The sequence below is a fragment of the Staurois parvus genome, unplaced genomic scaffold (assembly GCF_062004578.1).
Source record: "Staurois parvus isolate SC_StPar_1 unplaced genomic scaffold, SC_StPar_1.0 ptg000563l, whole genome shotgun sequence".
Classification (NCBI taxonomy): domain Eukaryota; kingdom Metazoa; phylum Chordata; class Amphibia; order Anura; family Ranidae; genus Staurois; species Staurois parvus.
Genome location: NW_028318359.1, coordinates 489,115 through 507,517, shown reverse-complemented (window position 1 = coordinate 507,517; position 18,403 = coordinate 489,115). Strand labels below are relative to the sequence as shown.

At 43.4% G+C, this 18,403-nt stretch overlaps 1 protein-coding gene across 1 annotated transcript in view; it reads right to left on the bottom strand.

Annotated features, from left to right (window-relative positions):
- The window catches only part of ALG8 (ALG8 alpha-1,3-glucosyltransferase), a 54,671-nt gene that overhangs the window by 3,753 nt on the left and 32,515 nt on the right, over positions 1-18,403 (bottom strand). The window contains exons 10-11 of the mRNA XM_089691507.1: positions 9,883-10,022; positions 3,589-3,686 (exon numbers count right to left, since the gene is read on the bottom strand). Coding sequence (XP_089547633.1) covers positions 3,589-3,686; positions 9,883-10,022 — 238 coding nt within the window. The remainder of the gene's footprint in view (positions 1-3,588; positions 3,687-9,882; positions 10,023-18,403) is intronic.

The following is an 18,403-nucleotide window of genomic DNA, read 5'->3' as shown; positions in this document are numbered from 1 at the left end:
TCCATACAGTTGTGTTCAAAATAATAGCAGTCAGACATCACTAACCGGATCAATCACTGTTTTTGGTAGAAATGATATTTCTACATGGCAAATAATTTCCTAGCAGGTGTAGTAGAGTAATAGAAATCCAACAGACCCAACAGTCATGACATGCATGCTGCTGATTCTGTGTCATTGAATCACTCATTGAAAGGGGCATGTTCAAAATAATAGCAGTGTGGAGTTCTATTAGTGAGGTCATTCATTCTTTGAAAAATAGGTGGCAATTATTGCCCTTATTTAAGGAAGGAAGGCAGCAAATGTTGTACATGCTGGTTACAGTGCATTTCTCTCTGAAATTCTGAGGAAAATGGGTCGTTCCAGACATTGTTCAGAAGAACAGCGTACCTTGATTAAAAAGTTGCTTGGAGAGGGGAAAACATATAAAAAAGTGCAGAAAATGATCGGCTGCTCAGCTAAAATGATCGCAAATGCTTTAAAATGGCAACCAAAACCTGAAAGACGTGGAAGAAAGCGAAAAACTACCATTGGAATGGATAGAAGAATAGCCAAAATGGCGCGGACTCAGCCAACAATCAGCTCCAGGAAGATGAAAGAAGGTGTAAAGTTCCCTGTGAGGACTGTTACAATTAGAAGACGCCTATGTGAAGCCAAGCTATCTGCAAGAAGTCCCCGCAAAGTCCCACTGTTGGAAAAAAGACATGTGCTGAAGAGGTTACAATTTGCCAAAGAGCACATTGACTGGCCTAAAGAGAAATGGCGCAACATTTTGTGGACTGATGAAAGTAAGATTGTTCTTTTTGGGTCTAGTGGGCGGAGACAGTTTGTCAGACGACCCCCAAACACTGAATTCAAGCCACAGTACACTGTGAAGACAGTGAAGCATGGTGGTGCAAGCATCATGATATGGGGATATTTCTCATACTACGGTGTTGGGCCTATTTATCGCATACCAGGGATCATGGATCAGTTTGAATACATCAGAATACTTGAAGAGGTCATGCTGCCTTATGCTGAAGAGGAAATGCCCTTGAAATGGGTGTTCCAACAAGACAACGACCCCAAACACACCAGTAAACGTGCAACATCTTTGTTCCAGACCAACAAGATTGACGTTATGGAGTGGCCAGCCCAATCCCCGGATCTTAATCCAATAGAAAACTTGTGGGGTGACACCAAAAATGCCGTTTCTGAGGCAAAACCAAGAAATAGAGAAGAACTGTGGAATGTCGTCCAATCATCCTGGGCTGGAATACCTGATCACAGGGGCCAGAAGTTGGGTGACTCCATGCAACACAGATGTACAGCAGTTCTCAGAAACAGTGCGACTACAACCAAATATTCATGAAGTCATTCAAAGGAAAGCAAAATCTTCAAACATTTTTCAGTTTATATAGTGAATGTTTGAGTTTGTAAAGAAGAATACAAACACTGCGATTTTTTTGAACCGTCTAATATTCACTTTTCTTCAATTTTTTTTAGAGGAACAACACAAATTTGATGTATTTTTCTTCATGTTTTGATTTGGAATAGAATGTGTCGTGTTCCCAATGCATTTGTGTGGATGGAAATAAAGCTATTAGAAGGATTTTCAGCTTTATTCACTTTTTTCAACACACTGCTATTATTTTGAACACAACTGTACATCACATCACTACTACAGGATCAAACATCCATACAACATATCTCTACTACAGGATCGAACATCCATACAACGTACCTCTACTACAGGATCGAACATCCATACAACGTACCTCTACTACAGGATCGAACATCCATACAACATATCTCTACTACAGGATCGAACATCCATACAACGTATCTCTACTACAGGATCGAACATCCATACATCACATCACTACTACAGGATCGAACAACATCTATACAATATATATCTCTACTACTGGACTGAATACAACCCGAACAACAAAACATTACTACATTGTCAAATATGTCATCTTGAAGTCAGAAAGTGAATATAGGGACGATAGCCAAATAGGGAACAATAATCTCCAGGCCCCAACAAATATGTCAGGACGCTCTGAATGACGCTTGTGAACGCGAGCGCAATGTCATTAAGAATTTGAATCATCGCAATTCTGCTAAAATGTCTGTGGATGCAAAGATGGCTCAGTCTACACCTTACATTAACATTTTATACACATTATTTTTCCCAGGTGCATTTGTCCCCCTGAACATGTTGGGGGCTGCACGTGGAGGCCCCTCCCCTATATTTCCTATGTTAACCACTCCAAGACACCACTGTGTTTTAGCCATACATTATTTTACATAAACGTTGACGGTGTGTGCCTGCTGTGCTGGATCACATACATGTACCTGATCAAGGATTTCCGGGTAGGGGGCGCGCCCCCCCCCCCCCCCCAACACCCTGGCTGTTCTCTCATTCACTACAGCACAAGCCGATCTGTCATTCTGGCAATAAATCATTGGCCAGGACGTGCTGAAGAAAGTCCTGTGTTGTAAGCACTGAGATGTCTACAGACAGTTGCAATGTGCTGGTTATTTTTCTCCCTGCCAAGCAGGGAGTAAAAACAGCACATTGCTTAGTAAAAGCAGCACACAGTACGCACAATAAACATGCTTATGCACACAGTTACCCTTTGATCGCCCTAAATGTTAACCCCTTCCCACCAGTGTCATTAGTACAGTGACAGTGTACATTAGTAGCACTGATCACTGTATCAGTGTCACTGGTGAGGTCACAGTCCCACTACAGGTCAATGATCGCCACCATTACGATTAAACAAAAAACAAAAATTATATATATATACTTTCACGGAAACCAATTAATATATGCTTAATGGGATTTTATTTTACCAAAGACATGTAGCAGAATACATTTTGGCCTAAATTCATGAAGAAATTTGATTTATTTTTATTTTATAGCAGAAAGTAAAAAATTGTTTGTTTTTTCTGTCTTTTTTAGTTTATATAATAAAAAACAAAAAAACCAGTGGTGATCAAATACCACTTGTGTGAAAAAAATTATATTTCTTTGTGGGACAGTGTTGCATGACTGCGCAATTGACAGTTAAAATAAATCACGGCCTGGCCATGAAGAGCTAAATCTTAGGGATCTTAAGTTTAAATAATGTGGTGCATCCTGTAAATAGTACAATGGAACCCTCTAGCTCTGTATTTATATATATACACGCAGGATATATCTGTAATTTCGTTTAGCCAGGTTTATGACTTATACACCTTTCACATGTGGCACAGCCAAGAAGACATGATTACTTCCTGAATCTCCTCCCAGCTCTTTGGCTGAAGGTGATGATGCAGATTCAATGCCCGGTTGAAAGCAGAGACCTACTGCACTAGGGCGATGACTTGCTTAGTCATTTGTGTCACCTCTCTAGATGTACGGTTTAAAAAATGTGTGTAAATCACAAGGATGGCTGAACAGAATTACAACACCTTAAAGCTGAACTTCAGGAATTAACATTCCTGCAAACTTACATTGGTCCACCTTGACTCAATGTAGGCATTTTAGATTTAGTGGTCCTCCTGGAGATGAAACTCATGTTATAGCCTAGTCCTGACCATGATAATAGAGCAGCCTTTTACCTTGTGCTGTGAAGAGCAGAGGGAAGAGGGACAAGTGTCCGGTTGTTGCCAAAATCAGAAATATCCCAGCATCCTTTGCACTGCTGACCGCTAGTATGCTGAAAGAAAAGACACAGATATTTCATATTAAAAGGGTTGCCAGCGCTGTGAATCAATGGCAGGCCTTTTATATATCTTACTCACTACAACAGTGATAAACCCTTAAAATTATATCTACATACACATATATACACACATACCTACCTCTCTCTCTCTCTCTCTCTCTCTCTCTCTCTCTCTCTCTCTCTCTCTCTCTCTATCTATCTATCTATCTATCTATATATATATATATATATATATACATATACACACACACACATATATACACACACACAGTGGGGATCGAACGTTTGGGCACCCCAGCTAAAAATTTGTATTAATGTGCATAAAGAAGTCAAGGAAAGATGGAAAAATCTCCAAAAGGCATTAAATTACAGATTAGACATTCTTATAATAGGTCAACAAAAGTTTGATTTTATTTCCATCATTTACACTTTCAAAATAACAGAAAACAAAAAAATGGCGTCTGCAAAAGTTTGGGCAACCAATACATGACCCTCATATCCCCCAATACATGACCCTCATATCCCCCAAACCCCCAGTACATGCTCCTCATATCTAACATAACCCCCCATCTCTCATATCCTTCAATACCTGCCATATCCCCCAGTACATGCCACTCATTTCCCTCAATACATGACCCTCATATCTCCCATAACCCCAGTACATGCCCCTCATATCTAACATAACCCCCCCAATACATAACCCCCATCTCTCATATCCAAAACATGACCCTCATATCTCCCATATCCCTAGTACATGACCCTTATATCTAACAAAATTAACCCCCAATACATTAGCCTCATATCTAACCTAAACCCTAGTACATGACCTTCATACCTAGCATAACACCCAATACATAACCCTCATCGCCTATATCCCCCAAAACATGACCCTCATCTCCTATATCCCCCCAATACATGACCATCATTTCCTATATCCCCCAATACAAGACCCTCATCTCTTATATCCCCCCAATACATGACCATCATTTCCTATATCCCCCAATACAAGACCCTCATCTCTTATATCCCCCCAATACATGACCCTCATCTCCTATATCCCTCCCCAGTACATGACCATCATTTCCTATATCCCCCAATACTTGAGCCTCATATCTCATATTCCCCAATACATGAGCTTCATATTTCTCATATTCCCCAGTACAAGACCTTCATATCTAGCATAACATCCAATACAAAGACCCTCATCTCCCACATCCCCCAATACAAAGACCCTCATCTCCCACATCCCCCAATACCAAGACCCTCATCTCCCACATCCCCAAATACAAAGACCCTCATCTCCCACATCCCCCAATACAAAAACCCTCATCTCCCACATAAAGAAGCCAAGGAAAGATGGACAAATCTCCAAAAGGCATCAAATTACAGATTAGACATTCTTATAATATGTCAACAAAAGTTAGATTTTATTTCCATCATTTACACTTTCAAAATAACAGAAAACAAAAAAATGGCGTCTGCAAAAGTTTGTGCACCCTGCAGAATTTATAGCATGCACTGCCCCCTTTGCAAAGCTGAGACCTGCCAGTGTCATGGATTGTTCTCAATCATCGTCTGGGAAGACCAGGTGATGTCAATCTCAAAGGTTTTAAATGCCCAGACTCATCTGACCTCGCCCCAACAATCAGCACCATGGGTTCTTCTAAGCAGTTGTCTAGAAAACTGAAACTGAAAATAGTTGACGCTCACAAAGCTGGAGAAGGCTATAAGAAGATAGCAAAGCGTTTTCAGATGTCAATATCCTCTGTTCGGAATGTAATTAAGAAATGGCAGTCATCAGGAACAGTGGAAGTTAAAGCAAGATCTGGAAGACCAAGAAAAATATCAGACAGAACAGCTCGCAGGATTGTGAGAAAAACAATTCAAAACCCACGTTTGACTGCACGATCCCTCCAGAAAGATCTGGCAGACACTGGAGTTGTGGTACACTATTCCACTATAAAGAGATACTTGTACAAATATGGTCTTCATGGAAGAGTCATCAGAAGAAAACCTCTTCTACGTCCTCACCACAAAAATCATCGTTTGAACTTTGCAAATGAACATATAGACAAGCCTGATGCATTTTGGAAACAAGTTCTGTGGACCGATGAGGTTAAAATTGAACTTTTTGGCCGGAACGAGCAAAGGTACGTTTGGAGAAGAAGGGGCACAGAATTTAATGAAAAGAACCTCTGTCCAACTGTTAAGCATGGGGTTGGATCAATCATGCTTTGGGGTTGTGTTGCAGCCAGTGGCACAGGGAACATCTCACGAGTAGAAGGAAAAATGGATTCAATAAAATTTCAGCAAATTTTGAATGGTAACTTGACGCCATCTGTGAAAAAGCTGAAGTTAAAGAGAGGATGGCTCCTACAAAATGGATAATGATCCTAAACACACCTCAAAATCCACGGGGGATTACATCAAGAGGCGTAAACTGAAGGTTTTGCCATGGCCTTCACAATCTCCTGACCTCAACATAATTGAAAATCTATGGATAGACCTTAAAAGAGCAGTGCGTGACAGACAGCCCAGAAATCTCAAAGAACTGGAAGACTTTTGTAAGGAAGAATGGGCAAAGATACCTCAAATAAGACTTGAAAGACTCTTGGCTGGCTACAAAAAGCGTTTACAAGCTGTGATACTTGCCAAAGGGGGCAGTACAAGATATTAACTCTGCAGGGTGCCCAAACTTTTGCAGACGCCATTTTTTTGTTTTCTGTTATTTTGAAAGTGTAAATGATGGAAATAAAATCTAACTTTTGTTGACATATTATAAGAATGTCTAATCTGTAATTTGATGCCTTTTGGAGATTTTTCCATCTTTCCTTGGCTTCTTTATGCACATTAATACAAATTTTTAGCTTGGGTGCCCAAACGTTTGAGTGTGAGTGTGAGTGTGTGTGTGAGAGTGTGAGTGTGTGTGTGAGAGTGTGTGTGTGTGTGTGTGTGTGTGTGTGTGTGTGTGTGTGTGTGTGTGAGTGTGAGTGTGAGTGTGAGTGTGAGTGTGAGTGTGTGTGTGTATACAGTTGCAAGAAAAAGTATGTGAACCCCCTGGGATTACGTGGAGTTTTGCATGAATTGGGCATAAAATGTGCTCTGAACATCATCTAAGTCACAACAATAGAAGAACACAGTCTGCTGAAATTAATACTACACAAACATTAGATGTTGCCATGGTTTAATTGCACATAACATGTAAACATTCACAGTGCAGGGAGGAAAAAGTATGTGAACCTTTGGACTTAATAATTGGTTGACCCTTCTTTGGCAGCAATAACCTCAACCAAACGTTTCCTGTAGTTGCAGATCAGACCTGCACAATGATCTGGAGTCATTTTGGACCACTCCTCTTCACAAAACTGTTTCAGTGTAGCAATATTCTTGGGATGTCTGGTGTGAATCGCTCTCTTAAGGTCATGCCACAGCATTTCAATGGGGTTGAGGTCAGGACTCTGACTGGGCCACTCCAGAAGGCGTATTCTGTGCTGTTGCAGCCATTGTTTTGTTGAATTACTTGTATGCTTTGGGTCATTGTCCTTTTGCATCACCCATCCTCTGCGGAGCTTCAGATGGTCGTACATTTTCCTGCAAAATGTCTTGATAAACTCTGGAATTCATTTTCCCATCAATGACAACAATCCGTCCAGGCCCTGAGGCAGCAAAGCAGCCCCAAACCATGATGCTCCCTCCGCCATGTTTTACAGTGGGGATGAGGTTTTGATGTTGGTGTGCTGTGCCTTTTTTTCTCCACACATAGTGTTGTGTGTTCTTCCCAAACAACTCCATCTTGGTTTCATCTGTCCACAGTATATTTTGCCAGTAGTGCTGTGGAACATCCAGGTGCTCTTTTGCAAACTTCAAAACGTGCTGCAATATTCTTTTTGGACAGCAATGGCTTCCTCTGTGGTGTCCTCCCATGTACTCCATTCTTGTTTAATGTTTTCCTTATTGTAGATGTGTCAACAAAAATGTTAGCATGTGCCAGAGATTTCTGTAAGTCTTTAGCTGACACTCTGGGATGCTTCTCATGCAGCATTCTGCGCTGTGCTCTTGCAGTCATTTTTACAGGATGACCACGCCTAGGGAGAGTAGCAACAGTGCTAAACTTTCTCCATTTGTAGACAGTCTGTCTTACCGTGGACACATGAACATCAAGGCTTTTGGAGATACTTTTGTAACCCTTTCCAGCTTCATGCAAGTCAACAATTCTTGATCGTAGGTCTTCTGAGAGCTCTTTTCTGCGAGGCATGGTTCACATCAGTGCTCCTTGAAACCAGTAAACCAAAAACAGGTGTGTGTTTTTTAAGGGCAGGACAGCTGTCAGCAACACATCCAATGTCATCACACTGATTGGAGTCAAGGTTGGCTCACTCCTGGCTCCAATTAGCTCTGGGAGAAGTCATTAAGCTAGGGCCTCACATACTTTTTCCTCCCTGCACTGTGAATGTTTATATGTTATGTGCAATTAAACCATGGCAACATCTAATGTTTGTGTAGCATTATGTTCAGCAGACTGTGTTCTTCTATTGTTGTGACTTAGATGACGTTCAGAGCACATTTTATGCCCAATTCATGCAAAACTCCACGTAATCCCAAGGGGTTCACATACTTTTTCTTGCAACTGTGTGTGTGTGTATGTATATATATATATATATATATATATATATATATATATATATATATATATATAATTTTTTTTTTTTTTTTTTTTTTTCTCCTACCTATATCTATCTATAAATTTCTACCAATATCTCTACCTATATATATATCAAACTTTCCCACAGACTAAATAATATACACTGTTTTGGGTTATTTTTACTAAAGAAATACACTATGGTCTATGTAACATAAATGTAGGATTCTGATAGCTGAGATGTGATCAGTAGAAATATGTCATTGTATATCTAGCTTAGTTCCATGTTATTAAAGTTAAGTGTTCAGTATTCAGTCAGGGACATATATTCACCAATTAGCATCTGAAAGGACAGAGCAGCTTCTAGGCTGGAGGTGACACCTAGATGTCAATAAAACATTGTCACCTATGGAGCCAGACTACAGAGTCTCTGATTGTATTGTGTTGCAGTGTCTATATATGCTCAGTCAAGTTCATTGCCTATCTGTATGCAATTGCACTGCGTGTTGGCAGATTGTAAAGTAGCAGATCTGCCAAACGGAGATCTGTGTGTGTGTGGTGGCCCAGCAGACCAGTCTGCGGATAAAATGTTGGGTGGTGGCAAGCTACCGTTTGTGGTGTGTCTGGTGTGGGGGTGTGTAGATAGTGGAAGAGTGATTAAGACCGTGGTACTAGCTTGTAGGATAGCTGGAAGAAAACTAGAAGGGTGTGCCAATTGCGAGACTGCTCCCCAACCCTTAGCATGCACCAGATTGTATATAAGATTCGTATCTGCCTGTGTGTGGTCAGCCAGCTGGATTGGAGTCTCCCTCTAGTGGTGGCCAGAGGTAGTGTGGGCTGTGAAAGTGTATCACGGCTGATCTTTTATGCTCAAAGTAAGTCCCCCTCATTTCCTCTTTAGTCACGGCTGGACGTGCACGCCTCGGTTAGCTAGTCGCTGTGGGCGTGTGCGTGGGTTTGGATCCGCGATAGTCTAAATTTATGCAGAAAGATTATTGATTTGCTAAATTTTATAATAGCAATAAAAAAAAAGTGAGTTTTTTTTCAAAATTTTCTTGATTTAGCAAGAAATCGAAAACCCAGTGGTGATCAAATACCACCAAAAGAAAGCTCTATACCTGTACAAACAAAATGCTAAAAATTTAATTTGGGCACAGTCGTGCATGACCATGCAATGGCTGAAAGCTGGCCTGGGCAGGGAAAGAGCGGAAGTGTCACACACACACGTTTGGCCTTTCATTCTATGTTAAACTAAACGGATTTTACCCGTTTACCAAAACGGTTGTTTTACAAGGTAAGGGTTCATACATACTTTAATTTGCACCCAATCAGGCAGCTCCGTGCAATACATGGCTCTTGGTACATTTAAAAGATATTGAGCAAGCAGACTGTAATGTGTATTGCCAGCATAAGTGTGTAAGAAGGGAGAAGATACAACTTCTATTATATATAAAGCACCTTTACAAGAAACCTCTACCCAGCCCATCCAACCCTGAAATACAAGATCCATACAAGGCCAGCAGCAGAGTTGTTAGCACAGAGATATCTCACCTTAATGGAAGGATGGCCAGGAGGATGGCTTTCTCATGTACGTGCCAGCCAAACATAAAGGACCCAAGGGCGCACAGGACCAGACAGCGGAGGAAACCGGCAGGCCCGCGGGGTCTCATCCACAAGCGGAGAACAGACGGCTGGGAAACAACAGGATGAATGCAGTCAATTTATGGATTACAAGAACTTTAAAATCAACTCTTACTACTAATCAGATAAAATACAAATATGGACAAAATGTTTTCGGACGCCTGTTAGACATTGTAATCCAAAACCATATTAAACCCCCACCCATTTACAGCTATAAGAGCCTCCGCTCTTCTGGGGAGGAATTCCACCACATTTTGGAGATTCTGTGGAAGTTTCTTCCAATCGGTGGGGTCAGGTACGGACGTTGGATGAGAAGACCTGGATCACAATCCAAGCTGGCTCAAAGGTGTTCAGTAGGGGTCATGGCTCTGTACAGGAAACTCCAGTTCCTCCACACCAAACTCATCAAATCATGTCTTTATGGAGATGTTGGCTGAGAAGAGCCAAAAAATTTCAGGCAGGATCAACAGATATTTTTTGCACTTTTAACAAAACAAACACTTTCAATGATATATGTATTTACTTTCACAGGGATGCCTGGGACATGTAGTTCCGGGCATCGGGCGAGTAGCTATTTTCAACATTTAGCCCTGCTGCGGGCAAGCAGCAGGGTTCACCTGTCACGTAAAAGCATTTGGACAACAGCGCTGCCGCTCGATTGCCTTCACACAGTCCACCATGGTGCCAGCCTCCACCCCCCTGCACGTGAACCCCCCACGCTCACCAAGTCTCCCGGGCTTCGCTTGCCCATATGCGGGCCCGGCGGCTAGAGGGGAGGGAGGAGAGAAAACACGTCTGCCCCCCTCTCCTTCTTGTTCTGACCCAGAAGTGATGTTTGATGTCACTTCCAGGTCCCCATTCACAGATTCCCAGCCATTGAGGCTGGGAAAGAATGTAATGCAGTGTGATATACACTACATTACATTCAGGGGAGCAGGGGGGAGACATGCAGGGTCTTTTAGACCCTGGATGTCTCATTAAGGAGAACCTTTCACCAAAAAATCATCACATAGGAGACTTTTTGTCCTCTATGTGATGTAATTAAAGTTAAGAAAACAAAAAAAAAGTTTTAATAGTAAAAAAAAAACAAAAAAAAAACAAAGCACATAACATCCCCCACATATACACACGCACAAAAGTAAAAGTGCGTGCTGAGGCGCCTACGCATGAAAATGATAATTTCAATACATATGTTATATATCGTCGCGCACGCCAGAATGAGAGCAATAATTCTAGCATGAGACCTCCTCCATACACTATACTGATGACCTGTAAGGGGCTTTAAAAGGGCCACCTATAGAAAATATAGGGTACTGAAGTTTGTCACCATTTCACGAGCACATGGAAATTTAAGGTTTGACATGTTGGATATTTACTCGGTGGAACCTCATCTTTTATATTTTACCAAAAATAGGGCAATTTATTGCTTTTTTGTGCCCTAAAATTAATTTAAGTGTATTTTTTTACCAAAATTTTGCATTTCCTAGACCTTTGCAATAATATCGTGCGACATACAAAATTGGAACTACCACTATTTTATTCTCTAGGGTCTGTGCCTTCAGAAATATATAATGTTTGGGGGTTGTGTGTAATCATCAAACCTAAAATTATTTTTTAGATGTGTGCAAAAAAAAACAAAAAAAAAAAAACAACAAAATGGCTCTGGTATCAAAAAGGATAAGCCCGACACTCCCCTTTCCCAATCAGTGCTCATTACACTGCACGGTCTCTCCCCTCACTGCTAGTTCCCGGATACGGTGCTGGAGACAGGCAGGGAGAGGGGGAGGAGACATACAGCCAGGGGCGGACTGACCATTTGAAAACTGGGCACTGCCCGAGGGCCCGGGGTCAGTAGGGGGCCCCATGAGATGCCCCTGGTACCTTTTTCATAGGCTTTTTTGAGTTTGGGCAAGGACACAGGGGCCCCATGATCCCCTATTGCCTGGGGGCCCCATGAGTTGTCAGTCTGCCCCTGCATACAGCGCAATATTAGAAAAAAAAATTAAACATTTAAGTCACCAAAGAGCCCCTTTTGATTTCAACTGTCCCAGACATTCCTAACAGCACCTCAGATTTAAATACGGTTTTGGTTAAAAAAAATTTTTTTTAAATTTTTTATCAGTAGATTGTCAGGAGGGACAAGTAGATTGAAAGACCGATTTAGTCCCTGGACAAGTAGATCTTTTCAAAAATGTCCACACCCGCTTTTAGTATATACAGTATATGTACATATGTTCTAATGTACGTGTATTGCACTGTATTCGTCAGGGCTGTTAGAAACCACGGGCCCCTTACAGCAAACCTGACAGCTCCCCCTCCAAAAAACCCCACAGTATACTATGGTTCAGTTATGAATAACACAGTGAGAGATCGGTACTGATCACCCGTTTTGTTCATTCAGGAAAGGAAGGGGCTGGTAAATGTGACATTTTGTGCTTGCGGCTTCTGTTGAGAAGGAGAAGAAGGAAGCTGGCAGAACTGGGGAGGTGGAGGCACACAGGGGGCCTGGGCAACATGGGGAAACATATGATGCACAGGGAGGGTGATGGGGGTGTTTGGGTAATTACTGTAACCGATCCAGTCTATGGTTCCCTCTGCAGTAGCTGAAAGCCATCGGGAAGGAGAGAAGAAGCCGCCAGACACTTCAGCTGCTGCAGAGTTAGCCATACAGGGGATCATTTTTTTTACCAAAAAGAGTAAAATCTTTATTGAATGAAAAATAAAACAGGAATTTAACAGTATAAATTATTGCGTTATATAAAGATTTTATAAAAATAGTAGAAAACCATTAAAAAAAAAAAAACTAAAGAAAATCAAAATGGTGACAATGTAAATAAGATACCAAGCAGGGCATGGAAATAATGACCTGTACAAAGTGTATAACCAATTACTGCAGGGGCGGTACGGCCAGTGACTACGTCCCAACATAACAGACCCATCTCATCTAGGCGCAAGTTACCGTGGATTGTAACCAACGATCCCATATTTTATTATATTTGTTGGGACATCCTCTATGAACATATATCAAATTTCTTCAAGGGTAGTGTTATTAACATCAGCCATCCACTCTTCCAAAGTTGGAGGAAGTGCTTTCATCCACTGACGGGCTACCAATTTCCTAGCACTAAACAACGCTTTGTGCAAAAAAAGTAGTCAAATGCCTATCAGTCTCTGAAGTGGAAATTATTCCCAACAAGCATGGCTTTGGATCCAAGGGTACAGGAGAACCAATATGGTCATTGTAACGGAACCAAACTCCAACTACACTAGGCTATTTCCGTTAGACTCCCGCTTCCCTGTCCGAACACAGATCCACGGACACCACCGCTGACCATACAGAGGAGACACACCAGACTTGTATGAAAGACAGGAAATGGACTGCTTTATTTTAACACAGACACAAGATATAAACATTCAAGGGAACAACCCCCCTCCCTGCATAAGGACACAGGGCGGGGCAAACCAAATTTAGCAACCAGAAACACATCCCAACAGGAGGGCTGCTGGAAACACCCCCCACCAAGTCAATACACAAACACATAATAGAACAATGGGACCATATGGCAGTAAACAATGAACAACCCCCACACCCCACCTATACATGTTTACACAATATCAGGACACTTCATCCTGTACCCCTAACAGGCACAGGGTGACTTACACATAAGAGGGATATGGGGAGCTGAGACAGGGGTCTCCTCACCTCTCCAAAGTGAGCTGGGTTCCATGGGTCCCCCACCCAAAGTCACTCCCGTCACAGTCATGTAAGAATTGGACTACCCGGGCCCAAAATCCATTTACACATGGGCAATGCCAAACCAAGTGGAGACACGTACCCAGGGACACATGGCATTTAGGACAATAGGGATTCCTGTCAGTTTCAAATTGTGCTAGACGAGTTGTTGTGAGATATGCCCTATGTATCATGTAAAGTTGGGTAAGGCGATCAGGCAACTTAGGGCAGACCTGCTTACAGTTATCTAGAACATCCTCCAATTCATCATCATATATAACCCCAGTGTCTGTCACCAGGCGAGATTTAAGAGAGTAGGCCAAATCAGATGCCTCTGGGGTGAGCAGAAGATCATATAAAGAAGAAATCAGTTTACAGGGTTCTTCTCCATATACCACATCCAATAAGGATAGTGACATGAGGGATGGGAAACCACTAGGGAATTGGGACACTAGAGCATGTTGTACCTGAACTGCATAAAATTTGGGAGGGAAAACTCCCGCTTCAGGACCTCAAATGACCTTAATGCTCCATTTGATATTACATGAGAGAGAAGGTATACACCTCTAGAGGTCCACAACTTATGGTCAGGAATAGTGAGAAGTTCAGGCAACAATCGATTGGACCAGAGTGGGGTATCTATATGAAATTGTGGGGATATATCTTAGAAATGGAAAGATCCCAGATTCTCCTATCATGAAAGGCTATTCTTTTGGAGAAGGGTTATGCGGTTGATCCCCGAACTCCTCTAAAAATATCACAAAATGGCTGCAACTCAGGTGGAATTTCCAGGTCCGATACTAAAGCACGAAACTTTCCCTCTCAGTTTTTCGATATGGTAGAGGTGGGAAAGCTGGGCCGCCAAGTAATATAGATCAAAATCTGGAAAAGTTGAACCCCCCCAGAGTAGTAGGGTTTTTGAGGACGCGCCAAGCCAGTTTATGTCTACTTCCACCCCAGACAAAAGATTTTAGGATCGTGTCCATAGTCTTAAAATATCTTAATGGTATATAGACTGGAGAGCGCCAGAGTATATATAGAATTTTTGGTAACAAGTCCATTTTTATCAACCCAATTCTACCCATTACCCCAAGTGGCAATTTGGCTTTAATAAGCAAAAAAAGGGGTTCTATATTTAGGGCAATATAGTCAGCAGGTAATCTAGATACTTGTATACCCAAATATTAGATGGTATTGACACATACTAATGGAATAGGGGCTTGTATATCAGGAGTAGGGAAGGAATCTATAGGAAGAATGTGAGATTTATCATTAATTTTGAGGCCAGAAAAATCTCCAAATTGTTCTATAAGGTATAAAATTTGCAACAGGGATGAGTCAGAATCAGCAAGGTACAATATCATATCAGCATAAAGTCCAATCTTTTCAACTAGTTCTCCTCTGTGTAGTCCCCACACTCCAGGTGCCGATCGGATTTTTATGGCAAGAGGTTCGGCCACCAAAGCATATAGTGGTGGCGAGAGTGGACATCCCCAACGGGTACCTCTAGAGAGAGAAAACGTCTCGGATGTCCACCCTTTAGCAAAACTCTCATGCCTGAGGATCTGAATACAATATAGAGATCCATTTAATAAATTTAGAGCCAAAACCAAAATATTTGTAGACAGTGCCATAAAGTATATCCATTCAACTGAATCAAAAGCCTTGGTGGCATCCAAAGAAACCACAACTCTCGTACCAACATGATCGTGGGTAGCTTGCAGATTCATAAACAGTCTCCTGGTATTAAATGCGGTATTTTTAAGGGGCATAAAGCCTGTTTGGTCTGGATGCACTAAGGAGGTAATAACCGTGCTCAGGCGCATCGCCAAAACCTTGGCAAGGATCTTAATATCAGTTTGCAGTAGTGATCTAGGATGATATGAATCCGGCATACTCAAATCCTTGCCTGGCTTGATTGGACACAGCTGATCACATGACCGAGCCGACATCTTCGGCTCTTTCCGTAGATCGGTGATCCACGGTGTCCAAGGGACACAGCGCACTGCCGATCTCCGCGCTTCGGGAGCCTCGCATGCGCGGTTAGAATGGGAGGACGTCATAAGACGTCCTCCCAGAACGAGAGAACCACCTTCCATATTACTATATGGCGGGTGGGAGGAGGTTAAAGAGTCCCTAAAAATGAGAAAAAATGGCTTTGAAATGACAGAGCTCAATTCTTTAAGGACCCGTGGGTGTATGCCATCCGGTCCAGGTGCTTTATTAATCTTTATTCTGTCTAAATATTTTTGGATCATATCAATTGTGAGCCAATGTGGATCATCTGGAGCTGTGTCATTACCATGCCCATTATGGACAAGAGCTCCCCCATGCTTCTTTGTATACACAGAGCTGAAGAAGGTGTTTAATAAATTTGCCTTCTCTTTGTCCCCAGTCGCCTACTCTAGATTATTTTGTAAAGGGCCTACATGCTCAGACCGGACCTTTTTACTATTAATATGTGCAGTGGGGAGCCCTCTGTGAAACAGCAGGAAATGACAAACGACCCCCCCCCCCCATTCAAAGATGGTGGTGCAGGGTATCCACAGTGCAGAATTGGCTCAAACAAAGACAGAGACAGAGTCTGGCTACCGTGTTTGGACTCTGGATACTGGCTACTGTATTTGTAGCTTCTGACGTTTATTATTCAAAAAAATAAAACAAACATGCAATCCTATAAGAAAATATGCTCTATAACCTACATGAGTGGTCTCTAAGCTGCAGCCCTTTGTTTGCCTTTGTCTAGCCCTTGGGGCACTATCCCTCCCACTGAAACAAACGGTAAGGCACCATTTCTTGCACTGACACCAACAATGGGGCACTATTCCTCCCAATGACACCAAAGATGCGACACCATCAATGGGGCGCTATTCCTCCCACTGACACCAAAGATGCGGCACCATTCCTTACCCTGACACCAACAATGAGGTACCATTCCTTCCACTAACACCAATGATAGGGCACTATTCCTCCCATTTACATGATGGGGTGCTCTACCTCCCACTGACAATAAGGATGGGGCACTATTCACCATACTGATACCAACAATGGGACAATATTCCTCCCACTGACACCAGGGATGGGGCACTATTCCTCCCACTGACACCAGGGATGGGGCACTATTCCTCCCACTGACACCAGGGATGGGGCACTATTCCTCCCACTGACACCAGGGATGGGGCACTATTCCTCCCACTGACACCAGGGATGGGGCACTATTCCTCCCACTGACACCAGGGATGGGGCACTATTCCTCCCACTGACACCAGGGATGGGGCACTATTCCTCCCACTGACACCAGGGATGGGGCACTATTCCTCCCACTGACACCAGGGATGGGGCACTATTCCTCCCACTGACACCAGGGATGGGGCACTATTCCTCCCACTGACACCAGGGATGGGGCACTATTCCTCCCACTGACACCAGGGATGGGGCACTATTCCTCCCACTGACACCAGGGATGGGGCACTATTCCTCCCACTGACACCAGGGATGGGGCACTATTCCTCCCACTGACACCAGGGATGGGGCACTATTCCTCCCACTGACACCAGGGATGGGGCACTATTCCTCCCACTGACACCAGGGATGGGGCACTATTCCTCCCACTGACACCAGGGATGGGGCACTATTCCTCCCACTGATACCAGGGATGGGGCACTATTCCTCCCACTGATACCAGGGATGGGGCACTATTCCTCCCACTGATACCAGGGATGGGGCACTATTCCTCCCACTGATACCAGGGATGGGGCACTATTCCTCCCACTGATACCAGGGATGGGGCACTATTCCTCCCACTGATACCAGGGATGGGGCACTATTCCTCCCACTGATACCAGGGATGGGGCACTATTCCTCCCACTGATACCAGGGATGGGGCACTATTCCTCCCACTGATACCAGGGATGGGGCACTATTCCTCCCACTGATACCAGGGATGGGGCACTATTCCTCCCACTGATACCAGGGATGGGGCACTATTCCTCCCACTGATACCAGGGATGGGGCACTATTCCTCCCACTGATACCAGGGATGGGGCACTATTCCTCCCACTGATACCAGGGATGGGGCACTATTCCTCCCACTGATACCAGGGATGGGGCACTATTCCTCCCACTGATACCAGGGATGGGGCACTATTCCTCCCACTGATACCAATGATGGGGCACTATTCCTCCCACTGATACCAGGGATGGGGCACTATTCCTCCCACTGATACCAGGGATGGGGCACTATTCCTCCCACTGATACCAGGGATGGGGCACTATTCCTCCCACTGATACCAGGGATGGGGCACTATTCCTCCCACTGATACCAGGGATGGGGCACTATTCCTCCCACTGATACCAGGGATGGGGCACTATTCCTCCCACTGATACCAGGGATGGGGCACTATTCCTCCCACTGATACCAGGGATGGGGCACTATTCCTCCCACTGATACCAGGGATGGGGCACTATTCCTCCCACTGATACCAGGGATGGGGCACTATTCCTCCCACTGATACCAGGGATGGGGCACTATTCCTCCCACTGATACCAGGGATGGGGCACTATTCCTCCCACTGATACCAGGGATGGGGCACTATTCCTCCCACTGATACCAGGGATGGGGCACTATTCCTCCCACTGATACCAGGGATGGGGCACTATTCCTCCCACTGATACCAGGGATGGGGCACTATTCCTCCC